The 24,120-nt window shown below is 46.1% G+C and overlaps 1 protein-coding gene across 2 annotated transcripts in view; it reads left to right on the forward strand.

Annotated features, from left to right (window-relative positions):
• HEG1 (heart development protein with EGF like domains 1) overlaps positions 1–23,750 on the forward strand; it is a 90,202-nt gene extending 66,452 nt beyond the window's left edge. For both annotated transcript variants that reach the window (XM_067034402.1, XM_059064334.2), the window contains exons 14-18: positions 468–510; positions 637–674; positions 11,482–11,569; positions 15,880–16,054; positions 18,633–23,750. In XM_067034402.1, the coding sequence (XP_066890503.1) occupies positions 468–510; positions 637–674; positions 11,482–11,569; positions 15,880–16,054; positions 18,633–18,782 (494 nt within the window). In that variant the 3' untranslated portion in view covers positions 18,783–23,750. The remainder of the gene's footprint in view (positions 1–467; positions 511–636; positions 675–11,481; positions 11,570–15,879; positions 16,055–18,632) is intronic.
• Positions 23,751–24,120: the final 370 nt, after the last annotated feature.

The following is a 24,120-nucleotide window of genomic DNA, read 5'->3' on the forward strand; positions in this document are numbered from 1 at the left end:
GCTGGTTAAAGGTTTGACTTACATTAAAGAAGGTGAAGCGCTTGTCTTTGTGTTTCCGGAAGGGTGTTACACAGGGGCCATGGAGAACTTCCAAAAATAATTGCATATGTTGGATAATCATTACAGCTACAAACAGTTAGTAGTTAGTATGTGCTAGGTGCTGCTCTAAGTCATTTGCATGCCTTATTTTACTTAATCTCCTCCAAGAAACTATAAAACAGATATTATTATCCTCTTTTTTATAGCTGGGAAATTGAGAATCACTAAGAGGTTAAGAATTTTTTTGATAAAATTGAGTTGAGCTGGCAACAGTATTTAGGCCAGGTTTTAGGTAATTCTAAAGCTGTTTGTAGCCTGCTGGATCTAGAATTTTGTTGTGGCCTTTAGGGTGGCTGGTTTTATTAACTGTCAGTTTGGACCAAGGGAAGTCAATAGACACGTTCCTGGATTTTCCTTTTCTCTTTCAGCCTGTGAAGATGGATATAGGCTTGAAAATGAAACCTGCATGAGGTAGGCTCCGTGTTCATTTATTCTGATGAATTTGTTCCAAACCTTATATAGAAGTTACTTAGGTAAATTGCCTCAGTTATTTCTTTTGATATTTGAAACTAATTCTTTTTCTTTGTTGACTTGCAGTTGCCCATTCGGCCTCGGTGGTCTCAACTGTGGAAACCGTAAGTATGCAGAAGTCCCGAGTTCTGCGTGGGCAGGGCTGGCACGGCTGTTGGCACGCAGGGTGTCTGTCCCCTCCTCGTGTCCTCAGTTCACATCTGCTGTCTTCCCAGCTCCTGTGCTGGGAGGAAAGCAGAGTGCTCTCCAGGGGCTGGAGGTTCGTAGGGGAGATAAACACTTTCCTAAATAGCCTGATTGTGGAGTGTTAATCAGTACATTAGGCGTGAGGTTTGAGGCAGAGGGGGAGGGACCACACCCAAGGAGAATAGAAGAGCCTCCTGGGTAGTTTCTTGGAGGGGATGGAATTGGAGGTTTGGGAAGACTTTGACCGGCAGGTATGGAGGGAGAAGGAATCCAGGCAGAGGGAACAACCTAAACAAAGGTCTTGGGGCAGCTTGGGCCCGTGGTTTTCAGGGACAGTGTGTAAGTGGGTGTGGCTAAGGACAGAAAGAGAGGAAGGCGGAGAATGGGGGATTAGGTTGGCAGAGGATGTGGGGACCAAACTGTTGGGACTTTCGATGGAGTCTGAGAGTTTAGGTTCTAATCAGTAGCCACTGTGGCACTAGCAAGAGTCTTAGAGCGGGAAAGCAGTTTGATCAAGAAAATCAAGTCGGGCTGCCGTGAGGAGGACAGAGGACAGAGGAGAACGTGGGGCCGTTTAGACCAGCATCTTCGGGGCAGGGGTCAGGGCTGGATGCAGACTGGGGGGGTCCCCTGCTGCTAGCTGACGTCTGTGCTCCCGGGTACAAGAGGGTTGAGTGGCGGTGACTGTGCACGTGGTGAGTTTCACAGTTAATTCACTTCTTTGAGAGAAGGGGTTAGGATTCATTCCAGATTACTTTCACTGACATTTTCTTATACTGAGACCTGAGAAATTAAAGTCACCCTCAAAATTATTGAAAGAAATTCTGGGATATAGGATGTAGCAGGAATAGTAACACTCAGTATTTTAGGGCAGCTTTGTCCCTCATTCCATAGAATCTGCTGACAGTCCATATTCTAAGTTTACTAGACCACAAGTAGACATGACTTTATTTAACAAGAGATGCTTCTCTCACCCCGTCAGTCAGAAATTCCAAGTGTTTTAAAAGCTCTTATGCCAGAAATGGGGCAGGAAGTGAAGACTAGATAGATATTTCTTTTTTAAATTATTACTGATTTTATTTATTTATTTAAATTAATTTATTTATTTGGCTCTGTTGGGTCTTCGTTGCTGTGCACGGGCTTTCTCTAGTTGCGGCGAGCAGGGGCTACTCTACGTTGCGGTGCGCGGGCTTCTCATTGCGGTGGCTTCTCTTGTTGCGGAGCACAGGCTCTAGGTGCGCGGGCTTCAGTAATTGTGGCTCGCGGGCTCTAGAGCACAGGCTCAGTAGTTGTGGTGCACGGGCTTAGTTGCTCTGCGGCACGTGGGATCCTCCCGGACCGGGGCACGAACCCGTGTCCCCTGCATCGGCAGGCGGACTCTCAACCACTGCGCCACCAGGGAAGCCCTAGATATTTCTTATTATGGCACAATATCACAGGCGTACTTGGTTTTATAAGAGCGTGAGTGAGACGAGGTGACGCGCGTGGAGATGTGACCATCTCGGGGTAGGGAGCAGGAGGTGAGAGAGCCCACCTGCCGGTCCTCCCGGGGCCCGTTGGCCCTGACAGGCCTCTCATAGGATGAGCCAGTACTTCTAACCTGCTTGTAGTCAAACAGCTCCCTAAATAGGTTTTACTAGAAAATGCTTCCTATTTCTCAGGAAATGGAAGAGTGAAAATGGATACAGGGAAAAGCCCTAGAAAGGGTTGAAGGAAAGGGGAGTGAGCTGCAGGGCATTGTTCTAAGTGGCAGTGAGTGATTTGCTTTTCAGAGATCATTAACTACTGTATATGTGGAGAGGATATACCACTACATCCACTGACTGTTCTGTGAGTTCCTGTGTCTCCGCGTTATGTGGGTCGGGGTCTTGGAAGTAGCAGAATTTCTCTCTGTTCCTGAGACTTATTTTTGCTCCCTTTTATCCGAGTCATCACGATGATGTCCAGCAGAGGGCAGACTCCAGCCTGGAGGGCTAGCTCCCGGCCACCTTTCGTGGGTGACTGTTTAACTCTGAGGGTGTGAATACCACTTTACGACTTTGATATCAGTCTTAGTGTCAGTGTTGCAAAGCAATTAATAGTCACTGGTAATAAATAGCACCTGCCAACGGCCCCCCTTTCTCTGCCGTCTCAGATCAGCCCTGGTGTGGGTTAAGGAATCCGGAGCACCTGAATTTCATCCCCACCTATGGTGATAACACTGTGTGAATTCTGTGGCTTGTCACTCAGTGTTTTGTGCCAAATAGCAGAGCTCTCACCACACACCCCCGTCCCTTCTGCTGTCACCACCAAAGACAGTTAAGTGCCTTCTTGGAGGTCTGGCTCGGGCTGGATCTTTTATAGAAAAGAAGCACTGCTCTCTGCAGGCTTCTGGGGACACACACTCTGCTGCCCAAGCCCCGTGAGACAGGGAGCCCAGCTCTGTCCAGCCACGCACGTGGCCCTGCGATTCCCTCAGGCCTACATTCCTGGGAGTCACCCAGCTCTAATACATTCTGGGTGCAGGCATAACCTCTGACCTGCCTTTCCAAAAGTCCCTATTAGCTTTCTAGTGGTGCCCAGATTTCACCCGTCGCTCCTCACAGAGGATATCCTTCAAACTGGAGCCGGCAGGACAAGCTCTCCTCTCAAGTCCCTGAGTCCCTGAGGCGGTGCGGGCCCAGCTGGACCCCTCTGTGCACCTGGCAAAGCTGCCCACACCAGGCAGTGCAGGGCTGCACCTGTCTTATCACTGCTCGTTTTAATTTCCTTGCCATGTAAAATATGCCTCTTTGTGCCGCAGATTCCAGCAGTCCCGTCCTCGGATGCCACTCGTCCGATGGCCCCAGAATTCTTACAGACTTGTCGCAATGTCCCTCACTTCCCCTTTTTGCCCCTCCAGCCTTTTTTAGGTGTGCGTGTTTCCTCCTTCCCTTGAATTGTATAGAGGCTCCTCCTCACAGTTTTATTATATCTCTCATGACCTTGTGGTTTGCTTCACCTTTTTTCTCTTTTTAAAGTAAGTGAATTTTGTCTTTTCATAACGTAAAAACAACACATGCCCGTTGATTTTCCTTCTTTAACCCAAATTAATTAGAAAATAGATACAAGGGAAGAAGAAAACTAAAATAAAGCCTTATCACCCATTGAACTCATCACTCTTAATACCCTGGTGTATATATCCTTGCTACTCACGCTGGTCAATAGGACCAGCAGAAACCACAGCACCTAGGACCTTGTTAGAGATGCAGCATTTCAGGCCTCTCCGCTACAGACCTACTGAATCAGAATCTGAATTTTAACCAGACCCCTAGATTTGGTTAATATGCAGATTTGTATACATATCAAAGTTTGGGAAGCAGTATACCAGAGGTATGTATGTGTGTGTCTTTTTAACACAGATTGGGTCTCACAGAATAAACTGTTTTGTAACCTGCCTTTAAACCTAGTCAACTGTGCAGTGTTTTCATTTACATAATTTTATAAGGCCACTTTTTTTTTTTTTTTTGTGGTACGCGGGCCTCTCACCATTGTGGCCTCTCCCGTTGCGGAGCACAGTCTCCGGACGCACAGGCTCAGCGGCCATGGCTCACGGACCCAGCCGCTCCGCGGCATGTGGGATATTCCCGGACCGCGGCACGAACCCGTGTCCCCTGCATCGGCAGGCGGACTCTCAACCACTGCGCCACCAGGGAAGCCCTATAAGGCCACTTTTGATAGTTCTGTGGAATTCTACTCTCTGGATATATCATAATTTACTTACCACTCCCCTCTTATCATCAATTTTAAATCTTTCTTTACAGTCCCATCCTCTAAGCCATTCTTCTGTTTGTGATCATTGTCACTCTGTGATGGTAGAACACACATAATTTTCCTAGATTACCTTTTTCAGGCCGCAGACATTTTTATCCATCCCTCCTTCTTATCCGCACCACGTCCTTCTGTAGGTCATCCTTTCCATTCGGATGTCCTGCGTCTCTCCAGTGGCGATTCACACAGCCAGTGGGGACATGGAGTCTGTTTCCTCGTGTCTGGGCCTCTTCATCCTCTTCCAGTGAAACCAGACATTCACCTTAAAGATCCTCCTGCCATGTCTTCCCACCCCACAGTCTGGTGGCAGGTGTGGAAAGTGTCCTATAATGTTCTTCACCTTGTTGTTACATTGGGCTTAGAACTCAAACCAGTGGAAATGCTATGTGTTGACAAGAGTTGCTCGTAACAAACTGCTTAGGAGGACGAAGAGATCGTTAATTATCCAGAAGTCAGCTGGAAGTCTCATGCAGCTAAAAGCAAACAACTCACTTTGTGTCGGAACTGAAAGGAAGCAGCCTTGGGAGAGGGGAATGCTGCCCTGTACCTACTCTTGAGTGTTATGGCCACACTACAGCCTGTAGATGTGCGAAAGGCAAATTTCAAGAGGTACAGAGGAAAAAAAAGAATGCTGTGAACCGGGTTTTAAAGGAAAGGTGATGCAAGAGGAGTGGAAAGATTTAAAAGGCAGAATTCTAACCACACATCACTAATGAGCACAGTGAGGGGAAAGGGAGAGAACCAAACGAATTTTAAAATAAAACGAATGTGGCCACCTAGAAAGGTCTGTAATGAGTTCACGGGTTTAAAAGGAAGGCCTACGGGTTGGTAAAATTCTGACATCAATTCCGATGTGTGTTTTTCCACATCACGAAGCCAATTATCTCGATTCTGACACTATCTCCAGGTAGATCCCACAGCTTAAGGGCTCGGGTCCACAAGACTTCCCCACCCCAGTCTCCCAGCGGACACCAATCCCACGTCCAGGTTGTCACCTGTGCTCCTGACCAACCGGCTGTAGATGGAGGTTCCAGTGACACCCCCTCCCTGCATTCCATCAATTTGCTGTACTGGCTCGCAGAACGCGGGAAACATTTTAGTAGATTACCAGTTTATTATGAAAGGATAGAACTCAGGAACATCCTGATGGAAGAGATACTCAGGACCAGGTTGGGGGAAGGGCCCGGAACGTCCATGCCCTCTCCCAGCGCGGCACCTTCCCCTCACCTCCCAGCGTTCACCAACCTGGAGCTCTCTGAACCCCATCCTTCTGGCTTTTCATGGCAGCTTCATGACACAGGCACGGTTGATTAAATCATTGGCGGTTGGTGACTGAAGTCAGTCTCCAGCCCCTCTCCCCATCCCAGGAGGTTAGGGGGGTAGGACCGACAGTTCTAACCCGCTAATCACGAGTTTGGTTTCCCTGGCAACCAACCCTCCATCCAGGGGTTTCCTAAGGGCTTTCCAAAATTCACCTCACTAACATAACGAAAGACACCTTTGCTCTCCAGGCTTAGGAAAGTCCCAGGGTTTTAGGAGCTGTGCTTGGAACAAGGACCTGGAACAGATACGTATTTCTTACAAATCAATATCACAATTGACTAAGGTTATTCTGGAATAAATAAACCTAGCTGGCTTGAACAACAAAGATGGTTTATTGGAAGGCTCCTGGGGTAAGTCATGGAATTCCAGCATCAGGAATGGCAAGAATCAGGGAGTTGTGGAGAGTCACAGCAACAGGAGGTTGGCGCCTTCTTTTCAGAGCACACGTTAACATGGATCCGTCTTCATCCCCGTCTCTACTGGTGCTGTGGGTCTGTGCACAGGCTTTCTGCCTCACAATGGAAAATAGGCCCACCAAAGAGCTTCGAGTGCGCGTCACTGGCTTAGTCATTTTGAAATAGAAGGTTCTTTCTCTCTTCCAGCGTGAGATTCCTGGGAAGGAACTAATTGATCCAGTTTGGATCTTGTGCTTACTCCCAGACCAAACCCCTATGGCTGGGGAGGGGTGTTACTTGTATAATAAGCATGACCACCCCACTGTACCCTGCATGTGGAGGGGGGTGGACAGTTTCCACAAGGGGGTTGACTGAGCAGACAGTCCTGTAGACTCCATCCAAATAAGCATATAAGCAAGGACAAATATAGCCTCCGGGAAAGACTAAGGCCCAGAATGGGTGGGTTTAATGAAAAATGGCAACAGCGATCACAGCAACGTCAACCTATGATCAAACCACAAGAAGAATAACGTAAAGATAGAGCCATTGCTTGGGAAAGACGGTAAAATGTCAGCAAATGTCCAAGACAAAGTAAGTGAAGAATTCCAGGTTCATCATTCTGCAGGATCTCTTCATAGTAGGAAGGATAGGACAGACGAACCTAAGACAGCACACATGGCCTTCCTTCTCACCGTAATAAACAAACATTCAGGGAACCTACGGGACTAGTGAACGTTACAGTAGGGGTTGATTTACAGTCCCACGCACTGTACATCATCATGTGGCCTCATAGTAAATCTAAAGTCAGTCCTCAAGTGTGAAAGATCAGTTGTAGTTCATGAGCTGACTTGACCATAGGTATGAGAAAAAAGATCTGTGGGTTATATAGTCCACAAGCTTATTACAAGTTTCCAATGACATGACTGCCAAAGAACAACAAATGACTCTTTAAAAAATGTATGTGTATAAAGTAAATTATATATGTACACATATACACATACAATTTCTAGATTTAGAGGAGTTTGTGTGTATCTGTGTTTTTATATAAACACATGAATAAAATTTGGGAAATAGAGGAAAAACATGAAGAAGAAAGTACCAGTCCATTATTACCCGAGGCAGTGCTAAAGTCTGTGAACGTTTTTGTGAGTTCCCTCCCAGGCGGTTTCTCTGTGCTCATGTGCACTGAGGTCTTCGGCTTTCAGTCCAGGCTTCTTTCCTCTCCTACATAATTTAAGCCAGTGCCACCCAAGGTCTGGCCTTCCAGTTCGCAGTCTCCATCCCCCAGAAGCTTACTGGAGATACAACCTCTTGGCCTAGCCCAGACCTGCTGAATCAAATCTCTTGGGGTGGGGACCAGGCATCTGAGTTTTAACAAGTCCTCTGGGTGAGTCAGGTGTGCAGGAAAAGTTTGAGAAGCACTTGTGTATATCAGTGTGTTTTGTTTCAAGGGGGCAAATTATGCTCAGAAACCAAGAGGTGGTCTTTGCCAACATTTTATTTAACACAGGTTGACTGTGGGAATTATAATTTCACAAGGCTGTAGCATACAGGACGTCTCTTAATAAGTCAATAAAGAAATAACAGTCCAAACTAATCACATATTTATCACACTGTTGTTCCAGGAAAGGGGAGATGGAAGGAATAAAGTCCAAACTTAATTGAGGTGTACCTTTCAACAAGTTGGTTCTCAGGAGAGACAGTTCAGCAGGTTTCCAACTATCAGTGCAAACACCACAATCCTTGTTTCCAGAGCATGTTGCTAGGGAATCAAGACACTCGGGTTGAAAGGCAAGATGATCCTTGTGAGGCCACTGCACTGCCCGGCTTCCACCACTACCGGTAGAAGAGTCCCCTTTACCATGGGAGGAGCTGGTGCCCCAAGGTCTTCGGAGAGCTATTTAGATCAGCAAAGGATAGCCTTGTCCAGACCGAACACTCACAAGAGTCCCCACAAACTCTGAGTATTTAGAGTCTAAATGTCCCCTCGTTCATGTTGCTTCTTCATAGGTTCTTATTAAGCCCCCAGCCGCACTAGTAAGTGCTGTCGGCAGCCACAGATGTGGATGCTGACATCCTGAAATACGTTTTCACTTTTATATCAAAACAATAACTTCATTCTTTTTTTTTTTTTTTTTTTTTTTTTTTGGCCATGCCCAGTGGCTTGTGGGATCCTAGTTCCCCAACCAGGGATTGAACCCTGGCCCTGGCAGTGAAAGTGCCTAGTTCTAACCACTGGACCACCAGGGAATTCCCCAATAACTTCATTCTTAAAAACAATTTCATTCTTGTCACAAACAAGGGGGACCTGAAATCATATCAAACCACCTCATAACACGGCACCCCTCAAAGTGAGGGAGCTGTGAACTGGGACAGGATGGCAACAAGATGATACAGAAACGGAGGGTAAGCACTTAGAATCATTTACGCTGACATGGCCGTGACACCCAAGCATGGGATCCTTTGTAAAATAAATAGCTTTGTTGTATTTTATGGAAGTATTGGTCTGCAGTAGATGCCTTAAAAAAAGGAGAGAAGGAAATTCATGATAGTTGGTGCCTGGGGGGAAAGACAAGAGGAACAAATGAGACTTTATTTTCTTCATTTAAAAATAATATCCAAAAGCACAGGCCAAGAAGAACTGGTCCTTGATCACAGATAGTTTGGAAAGCACTGGTCTACACTGCCTTTGTCTCTTTTTAGACACATCACAGGTGCTTGTTTCAAAGGGGAACCTGCCACAGCTGCAGCAACTTGCAAGGGTCACTTCTAAAATGACTGCTCGCGGGGCTTCTCTGGTGGCGCAGTGGTTGAGAATCCACCTGCCGATGCAGGGGACACGGGTTCGACCCCTGGTCCGGGAAGATCCCACGTGCCGCGGAGCGGCTGGGCCCGTGAGCCATGGCCGCTGAGCCTGTGCGTCCGGAGCCTGTGCTCCGCAACGGGAGAGGCCACAACAGTGAGAGGCCCGCGTACCGCAAAAAAATAAAATAAAATAAAATGACTGCTCGCTTGTTTTTCCGGAAGTGAGAAAACATGAACTTGGTGTGGAGGAATAAAGCAAGAACTAGACTTTGGTCTCTGGTTAGGAACAAAGGGAGCTACTGTAGGTTTTTTGAAGCAGGGAAATGGCACGGTCAGATTTGGTTTTTGGAGTGAGTGGGCAAGACTGAGCACAGGAACATGAGTTAGGAGGTGATTACAGTTGTCTGGTCAGCAGTCGATGGTGGCTTAGGGTAGTGTTGGTGGAGATAAAGTGAAGTCGACAAATTCAAGAGATTTGTCTTTTGTCCTCGCTTTTTAAAAAATGAAGCTTGAGTAGATGTGTCAGGAGGTGAGGGAGAGAATTAACTCATTCCTTGGTTTGGCTTTGTTTCCTGGGTATCTTAATACTGATGGTTTTTCATAGTAATCAGGTTTCTGTGCTATATATTTCAAGAAAGGACAGGTAAATGGTTGCATGACTTGTATTTGCTCTTCTTTCACAGTCTGCTCATTGTCAGCTCTGTGCATTATCCTTTGACTTTACCTGAATACCTAGAGAGTATGGTTCCATCCTAATTTACTATAGAAAACCTGGTCATTGGCTCTTTTTTTTTTTCATCCTGGACCTTACAACCTGAGAGCACAATTATAATCATATTTCCACAGCAAAAAACAATCTGAATATTTAATAGATTTTATTGAAAATATGTTTTCCAGAAATACATAGGTATAAAACCAATTAATTAAAATTTTAATATTGTTTATTATATATGATATGTGCTTGCTAATATGACTGCTAATTTCTGGTAATTAAATTCAATGTGTATGTGTTGAGGCTACCCAGTTTCTAGCATGGGTTATACAGTGATTCCCAGACTCTGGGTAATATTTCTTATAAAATTGTGGGATCTAACCTAGGGTTGCCTTCTTTTTATTTTATCAAGTAAGAACCTAAAACCAAATTTTAAAAATTTTACATCAATTCAAAAATTTTAAAAAACAATTAACCATCAAGGGTGGGAAGTAGCCAAGAAAATATTCTCTTTTTTTCCAGTTACTTTTTTTTTTTTTTTTTTGTGGTACGCGGGCCTCTCACTGTTGTGGCCTCTCCCGTTGCGGAGCACAGGCTCCGGACGCGCAGGCTCAGCGGCCATGGCTCACGGGCCCAGCTGCTCCGCGGCATGTGGGATCTTCCCAAACCGGGGCACGAACCCATGTCCCCTACATCGGCAGGCAGATTCTCAACCACTGCACCACCAGGGAAGCCCCCTCCAGTTACTTTTTAAAAAGCAGCTTTACTGGAGGCATAATTTACACAAGATAAAATGCATCTCTATTAAGTGAGGAAAAAAAGTAGGAAGGACCAAATTTTAGAAGGTATTAAAACTAGGGAAAAAACAACCCAAAAGAGTTTAGTTTTTGAAAAATGTATGCATCTCTTTTCTTTTTCTCTTCTGATTGTGGGTTGGTAACAATGTCATCGGGCTGGTCTGCAGGTAGAATTTGGGAGCCCCCATTCTAGGAGTGGCTGAGAAAGAGAAACTCTGCTCAAAATAGTATAGGGGAGGGATAATCATTTTTCCTCTACCCTTGTAGATTCTTGGCTGACACACACACCCCCACTCCCATTAAAAGCCAGAGTAACAGGAGAAAAAACAATTTTAATTATGCGCATACACACGGGAGCCCCACAAAGATATGAGACTCAAAAGGCAGCCGGATGATTGAGGCTCATATACCCTCTTGAGCTGAGGAAAGGGCCAGAGGTCTAGGGCTTCAAAGGGGAAAATGCAATTTACAGGAAAGTGAGAAGAGGAAATGTTTGGGACACAAAGGTTGCGTGCCAAGCAAATAAGTCTCTCAGGTGAAAAAGTTATCTCTGGTATTAGCTCTCTTCCTGGTACAAGCCTCTTTCTAATGTAAATTTCCCTTACAAATGCGTAATTAATACTCAGTTTTCAGAGTTTCTCCTGTGTCTGCAGTTGCTCAAAAATATCAGCTCCAAATAATAAATATACCAAAGAGACATATTTGGGGATGGCACATTCTGTTCCCTTTCAACTGAGAAAATGCAGAGCTAGTCCCAAGCAGCCTTTGCTGGGGGCCCAGAAAATGAAAAGTGGTCACCAGCTGAGGCATGGGGTAGCCGTGGGAAGGGGACCATTTTTTGGTATTCCTTTATTCATTCATTACCTCTTTCCAATCTACTTTTTTCCTTTTTAAACCTGTTTAGCCTATCAGCTTATCACTGTGGTGATCGCGGCAGCAGGAGGTGGGCTTCTACTCATCCTGGGCGTCGCGCTGATTGTTACCTGTTGCAGGTGAGTGCCAAGAGTCCACATTTTAATTCTCCTGCTTTGCCTGTGCTAAGCAAGGGTCATTTTTACCCCTTTTAAAGAATGTCTGGGGTGGTTTACAGTATTAAATTGTAATGAATGACTGAACCATTTAAAAAAAAGGAAAAAGGGAAATTCATGATAGGTAGTACCATCTGGGAAAGAAAAGGACAGCAAATGGGATTTTTACTAAAAGAGCACAAGCAGCAAAAGAAAATGATAGATTGGACTTCATCAAAATTAAAACTTCTCGGGCTTCCCTGGTGGCGCAGTGGTTGAGAGTCCCCCTGCCGATGCAGGGGACACGGGTTCGTGCCCCGGTCCGGGAAGATCCCAACATGCCGCGGAGCGGCTGGGCCCGTGAGCCATGGCCGCTGAGCCTGCGCGTCCGGAGACTGTGCTCCGCAACGGGAGAGAAAGGCCACAGCAGTGAGAGGCCCACGTACCACAAAAAAAAAAAAAAAAAAAAAAAAATTAAAACTTCTCTGCTTCAAAGAACACTGTCAAGAAACTGAAAAAGACAACCCACAGAAGGGGAGAAAGTATTTGCAAATCATATGTCTAATAAAAGACTTGTATCTAAAATATATAAGGAATCCTTACAACTCAGTAATAAAAAGGTGAAACCGCAGAATGCATTTTGGGACTTAGTAGAGGGTAGGTTCTTCTGTCTTGGTGCAGAAAAAATTCAGCAAAGTGATAGATAAGGAGTGATTTATCAGAATAGGAAGCTTGTGAGGTTTACAAGCCTGCAGGCAAGAGGGTGCCACACTAAGAACTCAGTGGGCTACAGTTTTATAATCAAAGGAAGAATGGGGAGGGGGAGAAGACCATTGTTGAGTGGATGTCAGGCTTCCATCATCAGGTCCTCCTCCACATCAGGCGGGGGGAGTTTTCTTGTCCCTACATGGTGAAGCGGGGGCTGTCATGGCACTATTTAAATAAGCAGAAGGGTGGTAACATATGCTAAAAATGGTAAATCATCTCAGGTTTTAGTATAATGTCATGTTTTCCCTGTATGTTTGTTTTTAGTGCATGCAAAGGAGCGTGTCCTAGGAATTATTAACTTACTGACCTCACTGGGCAGGATGTAGGTCTCATTTTACCATTGTTTTACTGTTTGGGGGCATGTCTCAAGCTTCTGTTGCATGGTCTTGTTGCTAAGCAAGCCAGCTTGGTTTTGTGGTTAAGTAAACCTGCTTTCTTGAGTGATCATTAACTTACAGGGGTTTCCCATGCTTTTTTCTTTACTTATCCTTTAGTGGGATTAACTATTTAATCACCTGTTTTGTCCCTTTACTCTGTCCCTATCAAAGGCAACCCAATTAAAAGTGGGCAAAGAACTTGAATAGTCATTTCTCCAAAGAAGATACACAAATGCCCAATAAATATATGAAAAGATGCTCAATGTCATTATCCATTAGGGAAATGCTGTCAAAACTAACATCGGATACCACTTCACACCCACTAAAATGACTACTAAAACAAACCAACAAAAACCAAAAAATAACAAGTATTAGTGAGAATGTGGGAAAAGTAGAACGCTCAGACACTGCTGGTGGAAACATAAAATGGTGTAGTCACTTCGAATAAGTCTGGCAGTTCCTCAGAACATTAAGCAGAATTGCCGTCTGACCCAGCATTTCCACTCTTACACCAAGAGAAATGAAAACGGGTGTTCACACAGAACCATGTACACAAGTTTTCATAGCAGCATTGTTCATAATAGCCAAAAGGTGAAAATAACCCCAATATCCATCAGCTGATGGATAGATAAACAAAATGTGATATATCCATACAATGGAATATTATTTGCCATAAAAAGGAATGAAATACTGAAACATGCTATAACATGTATGAACCTTGAAAATAGTATGCTATGTGAATTAAGCCAATCACAAAAGACCACACATGTATGGTTCCATTTATTTGAATGTCCCAAATAGGCAAATCAAATAGAGATGGAAAGTAGATTGTCGGTTGCCTAGGCCTGGATGGGCAGGCAGGGGGAGAACTGGGGAGTAATGGCTAAGGTGTGTGGGGTTTCTTTCTGGGGTGATGAAATTGTTCCAAAGTTGCACAACTGATGGTTGCACAACTCTAAAAACCATTGACTTCTACACTTTTTATTTATTTATTTATATATTATTTTTGTGGTACGCGGGCCCCTCACTGTTGCGGCCTCTTCCGTTGTGGAGCACAGTCTCCTGACGCGCAGGCTCAGCGGCCATGGCTCACGGGCCCAGCCGCTCTGCGGCATGTGGGATCCTCCCGGACCGGGGCACGAACCCGCGTCCCCCGCATCGGCAGGCGGACTCTCAACCACTGCGCCACCAGGGAAGCCCTTCTACACTTTTTAAATAAAAGTTTTGGCTGCGTTGAGTCTTCATTGTCGCACACAGGCTTTTCTCTAGTTGGCGGCGAGCGTGGGCCACTCTTCGTTGCAGTGCACGGGCTTCTCATTGCGGTGGCCTTTCCTGTTGTGGAGCATGGCCTCTAGGGTGCACGGGCTTCAGTAGTTGCGGCACGTGGGCTCAGTAGCTTTGGCTCGCGGGCTCCAGAGCACAGGTTCAGTTGTGGCACATGGGCTCAGTGGCTCTGCGGCATGTGGGACCTTCCAGGACCAGGGCTCGGACCCATGTCCCCTGCATTGGCAGGCAGATTCCTAACTGCTGCGCCACCAGGGGAGCCCGACTTTTACACTTTAAATGGGAAAATTACGAAGCAAACAAAGACGAAAGGGATTGCCTGGAATATTTAGCAGTGGAGAGGTGGCAGGCGTGTGGATGAGCAGACAGTAGTAAACTTGGCTCTAGGCTTCCTGGACAGCAGTGGGATTGGGTTTCGACTGGAAAAGGAAGAAAAAGAAAGGAATTGGTTCCCTTCTCTGTGGTTATTCAGATAAGGGAAAACTCAGACTTTTGATTTAGATGATAATAAATGGCAGGAATTATCCTGACGTAGCAGATGGAGGGGACCTATAAAATAGCAAGTTATCTTTTCAACCATTGACCTGAAGGACATTTTAAGATATCCTCTATCTCCAGGAACACTGCAGAGAGCAAAGATGCTCCAACTACCCATCCAGGGACGCAGGCCTCATGGTTCAGCCCATGCCTGTCATTTACAACGTTGCAATCGAAGCATCAGAGATAAACTGTGTGAGTGGAAGTAAAACTCTGGGTAGGAGACTAGGAGCTAGAGAGATAGACTCAGTGCTCCAGGAAATAGAAGCCTCCTATCCACTCAGTGTCCTGTGCCAGGTGGTGTAACCTTTTGGGGAAAGAGAGCCTGTGACTACTGGTCCCTGGGAGAAGGTCACTATAAGTCAGTAAGTCATTGTTTGAGACAAGATGCTCCAGCCCCCAGGGAACAGCACAATGGCAGGTCTGTTCTCAACTTGTAAGAAGGGACAATGCCTAAGCCCCGTGCTGGACATTTGGTTTTAAGATCCTGAATGATTTGGTGCCTTCCCTGGAACATTTACGTACAGGAAAGCGAGGTGTAGAGGGAGGAAACTCCAGATTATCTCGCCGAGGACAAATGCCACTAAAAATGTCTGATTTGAGGCCCATTACAGAAGGTGAATAACACATCCTCCAACAGTTTCCAGTCAGAGAACTCTCACCACTAGGGAACTGGTCCTAGGGTTTTCCTGCCCCGCTGACATGAGAATCTGTATGGGTATATACACAGGTGGGCATCTCTGCAAACAAAACATACTATTTTCATGGTTTGTGAAGTAGCTTCATGCAGTGCAACAGCACTGGCCAGGGAGTTGGGAGGCCTGAATTCTGGCCCCAGCTTTACTAGTAGCAAACTGTGACCCCAGGACAAGTCACATCCTTCACAAAGCCAGAGTTGCCCCATCCCCAGAGCTCCTCAGGCAGGTTGGGAACTGCTGGACTAAAGAATCCTAAAGGCCCTTCCCGCTGCAACATCTTATGAATTTATGACTCTTGTTTCCCTGACTGACCCCACGGTGCAGCGATCTCTGTCCCCCAGAACAGTCTAAATCTGCTCCACTGCAGCTGTCTTTGTCCTCTCTATCCCCGATAACCTGACGCTTTGGGTTGGAAGATTTTTTTGCATCTTTTCTTTGCACCTAATTGCATTTTTATAGGCAAGTACTAAAAATAATAACAACAATAATAACATTCCTCAGTGGGCAGCTACAAAAAAATATAGTGGTATCTTTAGGTCTAATTTTCCTTGCAAAAAGCTAGATGGTGCTTTCACAGATAGCATTTCTTCACAGAACTTATTTCAATTTTCAAAGTTTTTTTACCTTGCAGAAAGAATAAAAACGACATAAGCAAGCTCATCTTCAAAAGTGGGGATTTCCAGATGTCCCCATATGCTGAGTACCCCAAGAACCCCCGCTCACAAGAATGGGGCCGAGAAGCTATTGAAATGCATGAGAATGGAAGTACCAAAAACCTCCTCCAGATGACGGATGTGTATTACTCGGTGTGTATTCCCATGCCCAGGTGACCTCCTGGCTCCAATTTCCTCGGAGAATTAAAGGGATTCTGTTTTTTTCTGTTTGTTTGAGGGTTTTGTTTTGTTTTGTTTTTCTGGTCTTGACACGTGGCTTGCGGGATCTCAGTTCCCTGACCTGGGATTAAACCCGGGCCACGGCAGTGAAAGCCCGGAATCCTAACCACTAGGCAACCAGAGAACTCCCAACGGATTCTGTTTTGTTTTAGTAAAAGCACTCCAGCTCATTAAAGGTTAAAAAGAATGGTGGCCTACGCCTCTTATTCACATAGTTTAATATTCAATTTACTTACTATCTATTTGCATCAGATTTATTAGTTTCAACATTGAGATATTAAGAGTATTTCCACAGAGCACAGTATGTACTTTATGAGGTAGCAGCAATGACCTTCCTGTCACTGAACTTGCTTTTAAGTTACAGGATTGGAAGGTAAAAGATAGAGAAAGAATTTAATGATATTTAACCTTTGGCCCTTTCATTTTGATCTCTTGCATGCCATGCTTTTTACATCATGTGGTTGGGTAGTTGAAACCGAGGGATTGGGAAAAGGTATAAAGAGAACAATTCAGTGTCAAACTCAACCAGCACTTGTCAGAGGTTTGGAAGATTCAATAGGTCTTTAATAATTTGCTATGTCCAGCCTTGGAGTGCATCATTTGGAAAGATGAGAGACCACCTTGAACCCTTGCTTCTTCTGTCCCACATTGAATAACCCATGTCATATTCCCATGCCTGCTCAGTTCTTTCATGTTACACTGCATCAGCCATAAAGCAAACACAGGCGGTGATACCTGAGATGAAAAATAAACAGCTGTCAAGTGACTTCTCCTGCGTTGCGGAGCTGTTAGTAGTATAGCAGTAAATGTGAAGCCTCGCCCTAAGGTTTCAAGGGACTTAATAGCTTTAGGCAATCCTGTTAACAGACTGAACAACCACTCTGGTTGCTACGGAGGTTAACCTGCACCGTTCAGACTTTGGATGGGAGGGGCATTCGTGCTAAGGAAGCTGTAGTTTCAATGGACTCTGAAAATGTTGAACCTGGCCTGGAGGAAGAGCAAAAAGAAATAAGGGGAAAGATAAGTGTAGATACAAAGATAGATCTAGTTTGAATGTTTCCGTTGTTATTTCTGCATAGGAGCTTTGCTTTACCCTCTGTTTGTCAGGAAAGTCTTTTTCCTCTGATAACTGCAGCCGTAACTAAGCAGGTATCTCTCCCAGGGGGTAGCCACACACTTACAACCTTCACTAGGAGCTCCTCAGCCCCCAGGCAGCACCAGGACAGAGCAACTGACAGGCCTACAGCATCACAGGACCCACCTTTGCTGCGCGTGTTCCCAGGCCATTAGCTGAAAAGTTGTCTTAAGTAGATGCACTCACAAACTTACACGAACCCCATTTTCATTTCAGATAGTAGGCTGAGCAGTCTGTAGAAGCAGAGCCTAAGCTGTCACCTGAGGGAGTGGGCTGTCCCTCACAGTGGTCTCAGGTGTACACTGGGCTCTCCTGGGATCCACATTATAATAAGCAGCAACTAGTGTTTTGTTTCTATAAGCCGACATTACTCCCTGAAGGAGGGCCTCCTCAAAGTAGCCAGGGCCTTCCCCAGGGGCTCCTTTTGCGTTACGTAGGTAGTCACAACCCACTAAGCTGGGATCTGCTCAGAGACACCTGAGAATCAGCTGGCCTCCTGCTTTGGGGTCCTAACTCCACCTCTGACAGGTGGCCTTGTGAAGGTCAGTCCCCCATTCTTGGCAGGGACAATAGCGTTCTGCTAAATACCAGAGAGGATTTAAAGCCATTGTGCTTCGCAGAGAACCTCTTTTTTAAAAGTCAAAATGATAATCAGATAATAATTACTCTTGATAATAATCAAGATAATAGTTAACCCAGGTCTTTTCCTACGTTGGCCTAAAATCACTGAGCTGCTCTTGGGACTTCACTGGTGGCGAAGTGGTTAAGAATCCGCCTGCCAATGCAGGGGACACGGGTTCGAGCCCTGGTCCAGGAAGATCCCACACGCAGTGGAGCAACCAAGCGCGCAAGCCACAACTACTGAGCCTGCGCTCTAGAGCCTGCAAGCCACAGCTACTGAGCCCACGTGCCACAACTACTGAAGCCCACATGCCTAGAGCCCGTGCTCTGCAACAAGAGAAGCCACCACAATGAGAAGCCCGCACACTGTAACAAAGAGTGGCCCCCGCTCGCCACAACTAGAGAAAGCCCACGCACAGCAACGAAGACCCAACACAGCCAAAAATAAATAAATAAATAAAATTTAATAAAATAAAATAAAAATGACTGGGCTGCTCTTGATTACATAATGTTTCTAAAAATCCCCTTTTAAAATATGGGCAAAGGGATGCCAGGTTCCTTAAAGAGACGACCTGGGAGGTCCTGACTTCTGGGTCAGACCTTGCTCTGCTATGTATAGCTGCCTCCATCTTAAATTCGTCAAAATATAGCATTCATTGTTTCTTTTTTCTTAACTATTAATTTTAAACCCAAGAATAATAAACTGACTTTTCTTCTTTTCTCTTTGGCCACCAGCCTACAAGTGTAAGGAATCCTGAACTTGAACGAAATGGACTCTACCCGGCCTACACTGGATTGCCAGGATCGCGGCATTCTTGCATTTTCCCCGGACAGTATAACCCATCTTTCATCAGCGATGAGAGCAGGAGAAGAGACTACTTCTAAGTGCAGCAGAGAGAGGGGCCCGTTGCTGCGGCTGCGCCAGCGGAGCGCCTCCCGCCGCTCCCAGGACTTGTGCAGCCACACCTGCGCGGCCGGTGGAGAGGGGATGGGCGTGGGGGTGTGTGACCACAGTGTAAGGGGACAGCTGGAGCCCGTGGACGTGGAGCTGCAGGCTGCTCATCCAGCACCTTCATTGCTACTGTGAATGTGAACACGGGCCAGTACGGCAGAGTCCCCGCATGACTGCAGCTTGGCCGTGGCTTCGGGGTGACTGTTAATTAGGGCTGATCATTCAGGCATCGGTGCAAGGACCCAGGTTTTCCTTAGTTTGCACTTTAGTAAATGCAAAAGTAGGGAGGGAGGTCTCCTTTGGATGTTTCTCAAGACTGCTCCAGAAAGAAGGCCTCTTCTACTCGGGCACTTCCATAGGCCTCAATTTGGTGATTCATTTACAGCAAAATACTGGCTCTTTTGTTGTTTTCCTGCCCGGTAGCTACGTGCTGAACAACAGATGCCGATGGACATACCACTAGTGTTTGGAGATGCTGGAGGTTAACACACCCTCCTAAGTCGTCTCGTGCTATGTTCTCCAAACAAACCCCCAAAATGAGGAACTGAAATTTGTGAGGCACAACACCCAATTCCAGCTTGTTTTCTTTAGTCAAGGTGACACATTTATCTAGGATTATTTTTTTTCCCTTTGCAGTTACATCTGGATCAGGGCAAAACAACTTCCATTTGGTTCTAGTTAGAGGCATCCAGCTGCCCCATAGTGAGGCCCAGCAAGCACCGGACGAAGGCCCTGGTGGAAAGGTGCCACCCCTGAGGGCACTGCATGGTGCGTGGGCTCTGACCTCCATCCTTGAGGCCGAGGCTGCTACATGTGGAGTAGAAGTGGAGAGCTCAATGCAGGTTGGGTCTGAGCTGGTACTTCACCACTAATGGAGAAGCAGCTTTTGTTGTTGCTGCAGCTGAACATGGTTAGGGAAACGGGCTGAATAGGCGTATTCGATTTTCTGAAACACCAGTGCTTTGGGAAGCCGGGCGTGCAGTTCCTGAGGAAAAATAGGGAGCTGGGCTGGAGCCACACGCGAGCCTGCTTACCCACCAGTGTGGCATCTTTGCTAGTAGCCCCGATCTCGTCTGCAAGCTCAGTGTCGGTTGAGTGGTTCAGCCAACCACTCAAAGCTATTTATTCGTTGAAGAAATAACTTATTTTCTCTCAAACAGTAATTTGTAACTCTTTGTACTACTACGGAGTTCCCTCCAGAAACATGGGTATAATTCAAGTCAGCATTGGAGAACTAAAGACTTCCGGCCAGTTAGGGAGTTGAGCATTTGCCTTGGGGAAGGACATTCCACGCGTCTTACTTAACGGTGGCTGAAACGTGGATCCTGCGAGAGGGGCATATCCAGTGCTGTGCCTTTAACTGCTGCTTGTGGAACTGTGATCATTCTCATCTGCGTTTGAACATTCTGGTTCGGGATGAAGCGAAGAGAACACAGAGGTAAAAGAATTGTTCCCACCCTGAAGCTCGGAGCTCAGTGGCACCCACACTTCTGGAAATGGTGCAGCCTTTGGAGATGGTTCTGTCCCGGACATGGTTGTTTCCTCAAGGTTCTCTAAGCTCTTCAGAATCAATCTAATCATTAGTCTTACATAATTCTCATCCAAACAGTTTCAAGTGCAAACTCCTGAGTCCTGTGGTCTCCACGAGTCACCATTTCCCTGCTGCAGCAGGAGTACTAGTCAGCTGTGATACCACTTAGTAGTTTAAATTGCATTCATGTCATGAGATAGATACAAAAAGAATTGTTTTGTTAGTGGGTGCCAACTTAAAATTTCAGAGCATCCCCTTTTAGAAATCGCGGGTCTGGCCTCTCTCCGTGCAACCGAACAGCCGTTTGTGCCTCGTGGTCTCCCATCTAACTGGAGAGCTCGAGCTCCTGCACTCAGCACACCTGAGCCAGCAGGCTGGGGCCCGAGGGAGGCGGCTGCTTCCGGGCTTTGGCCGCAGAGCCTCGCTTGCCCCCGGGACCCGGAGCCACAGTGGGGGCTGTCCCCAGGCATACACGCCTGCCGCCTCCAGCTGACCTCACAGCTGACAGATCATCGCCTGTGCCAGGGCCAGAAGCTATATGCTTCACGACGTGAAGCATTCTGTCCCCAAAGCGTCCTGGAGCAGAATCTCAACATCCAGAAAAGAGTGTGCTGTGAGTTCCAAGAATGCTTTCCTGGGAGTGGCTTTTGTGCATGTGAAGTGGATTAAGAGTGCTGTTTTTCCTTTTACTGTGAAAAAGGGAGGCCCCCTGCAAGGTTGAGTTCACATCGTATCTGCAGTTTCTAGAGGCTTGCAGGGTTGGGGGCGGGTGGCAGTGCCAGTGCCGGCTGCTCGCCTGGGTAAGGAAGGGAGAGGCTGGCTTTGTTCCTGCTCGGGGTTAAGTACCTCTAGAGAGGGTCCTCCCTGAGCCGAGACACAGCTGGTGGGGCCGCGGCCCCTGGGATGGGGGACAGGCTGGATGCACCCCTGGTGAGCAGAAGCCCTCGCCTCCGGCACAGGTGCTGTGTCAGCCCCTGTACCTGGAGAAATGCCTGGGTCCTGCGGGGGAGCCCCACAGCTGGGGGCGCTGGAGGAAGCTGCCCATGAGACACTCAGACGTCTGTAGGGAAGAGTGAGGCCGCGTGGAACCCCATGTCCCGCAGCAGGCCGGAGCACGGTGACTCGCAAGGCAGGGCGCTGCTCACTGGGGCCTCCCAGCATCTGCAGGTTTTGTCGAAGCTCCAGAGGGCCTTATTTCTGTTGTCTTTTCCTCTTGCCCCATGAGCCAGCCCAGGGCACTAGAGACCATTTAGAAAAGCCTAAATAGGTCCAACAGGCATCTCACGTGTTCCCACCACACCCAGGCTCTTTGCAGGGCACGTGGCCTCACCGCACCCTTGTGAGGTGGGTGTGAGAGAGCCCATTTCTCGGACATGGGACCCTTCAGAGGGGATAAGCACCTTGCCTCGGAGGGCCAGGACTCAAACCCTTCTGCCTGGCTTGTTCTTCTCGCCTTGTGCCTCTTGCCTCACCTCTCTGGCAGATGCCTCACCATCCAGTGTCAGAGCGAGCTGGAGAGAGGGGGCTTAAAATAAAAGTTGTTTATTTTAAGAACTTTATAATATTATTAAGCAGTAACTAAACTAATGCCATGACGTACAAAAGCAAAATGTTGAAACAGTCCTTTCAGGTCTGTTGTTACATGTATTTCTTGGATGCTTGAGGTCGTCATCAGGATAACAGTAGCTGGCTCATGCTTGTTAGCAAGAAGCATATTGGTACATGGCTTTGGTTGAAGGAGGTGTATGGTGATGACCTGGGTGTTTGGCAGACACGGCCAGACTTAAACATCTATCTGAGGGCTGCCTTGCCCTGCTCCCGTGGTGAGGCCATGTTTCCCACGTATTGGAAGCATGTTTTTGTGAACATGATCCGAGTCTGGAACATAATTCAGTTGAAATGTCTTAAATGCTGACAAATCTTCCTCCTTTGACAAAAGTTTGTTTTCAGAAGCAGCTAAGTCATTCAGAGCCTAAATTGCTGAGTGGATAGTGTAATCAAGCTGGCTGATAGCATTTGAGGTCAAAAACTAAGATGTAACCATTAAATTCTTGAAGAGGTCGTTCTTAATGTTGGCCCAAACGGGAGGGCAACATCTTTGCAAGATGAGGCTGGATGGCTGTCCACGAAAATGTCGTTGAGGGATGATATTCATTCAGATGTGAAAGTTCCCAGAGCAGACACGTCAGGGTCACTCCTCACATGTGGCTTCTTGGGGCCTCCATTAAGCCATCTTGCCCACTGGTGGTGCACCCAGGTGGGTGCCTGTAACTTCATGAATGCTGCCTGCAGAAGCAAGAATGTTCAGGCCAGCTGCTTCTGGCTTAGTTTAGCCTAACATACCCCAAACTAGGGTTTTGACCCATGGTTCTAACATACACTGATTTCAAAACTAGAGCACTTCTTTGGAGAGAAGAAGAAAGCAAAGTTCAGTATCTCAGTATTTTGTATCTTATTGAAAACCACCTTTAGTATCAGAGATATTTTTTCTGTGTGAAAACTTTTGTGGGGATTAGAAGGGACATTTCATTTCCTTCTTCTTGACAAAGCGGCATTCTGAGGTTCTCATGTGCAGTTTTGGAAATAGATACGGTTTTGTCGAGTTGGCTGTTAAGTATATGCTCTTTTTTCTTTTTCTTTTCTTGGCTCCCCAGAGAAGGAACCTGGTTAAACTACTAGAAAGATTAACGTTTTAAATGTCAGTTAATTTGTTGTGCTAAAGTATCTTTTCAAGAGTGTTATAATCCATCCTATTTGGTGTGAATTGCTCACAGAAAACCCTGTGAAACCAAAGGGGACAATTGAGGTCTAAAAAAAGACATATCTTAGACTGGCTCTGTTCTCGTGGCATTTTAAAGAGGATATTTAAAAGGATTTGCATATTAGATTCTAGCTTTATCTTTTTGTTCTTGGATACATAATAATGTACTTCAGGTGCAGAGTTCTTGGATAGGAAGGATGGGACTAGACAGGGGTGGGATGGAACCTGTCTAGCTGGGAAACTAACCCAGGTTTCTGCATTACTTTGCCTGTTTCTTAAAAGATCTCTCATCATGGGTTGCTGTGAGTTTTGTTAATGTTTGTGTTGCTGGATTTATGGTTAAATGAAGCATGTAGCTGGAAGATGAACTTTTGAGTTTTCACATTGCCCCAGATTTCTCTTTGCAGACCTTTAAACCTTAGCCCCTGGTTGATTGTGTTAAATCCATTATGGGAATGTTATTTAAAGTTGTATTATAATTGCAACCTCCACGAATTATTCAGTACTGTAGCAGCAAAGTATTTGTAAGAATTCGATTATTTTTATACTTATATCCACTATAAGTCTGGCGTTCTAGTCAGTAAAATGATGCAATAAAATCAATATCATTTTCACTGTGTTTTTCTCATGATAGCAAACCAACCACAGCAGAGCGCAACAAGTTCATTTTTATGAGGGCATCGTTTAAACAACGGAGCTGCACTGTGAACTCTTACATGGCACAAGTAAGGAAATATGCTTCTGATGATGGATGGATGGGCAGACAGATCAGGCATAGCACCTGCTTTTGTTTACTTTTCTTTCTGCTGGTTGGAGAGAGCCAGTAACCAGTTTTCAGACATGCAAGATTTCCTTCTCAATGCCTCCCACCACCACTCTTTATATCTTGCAGGAGAAGGGAAAGTAAGCATACCTGAGCTCTATGGTGGAGAGAGTCTAGAACTTTAAGGTGGTAGGCCGTGGGCCTTAGACTTACGTG

Source organism: Kogia breviceps, chromosome 5 (genome assembly GCF_026419965.1).
Source record: "Kogia breviceps isolate mKogBre1 chromosome 5, mKogBre1 haplotype 1, whole genome shotgun sequence".
In the NCBI taxonomy this organism is placed as follows: Eukaryota; Metazoa; Chordata; class Mammalia; order Artiodactyla; family Physeteridae; genus Kogia; species Kogia breviceps.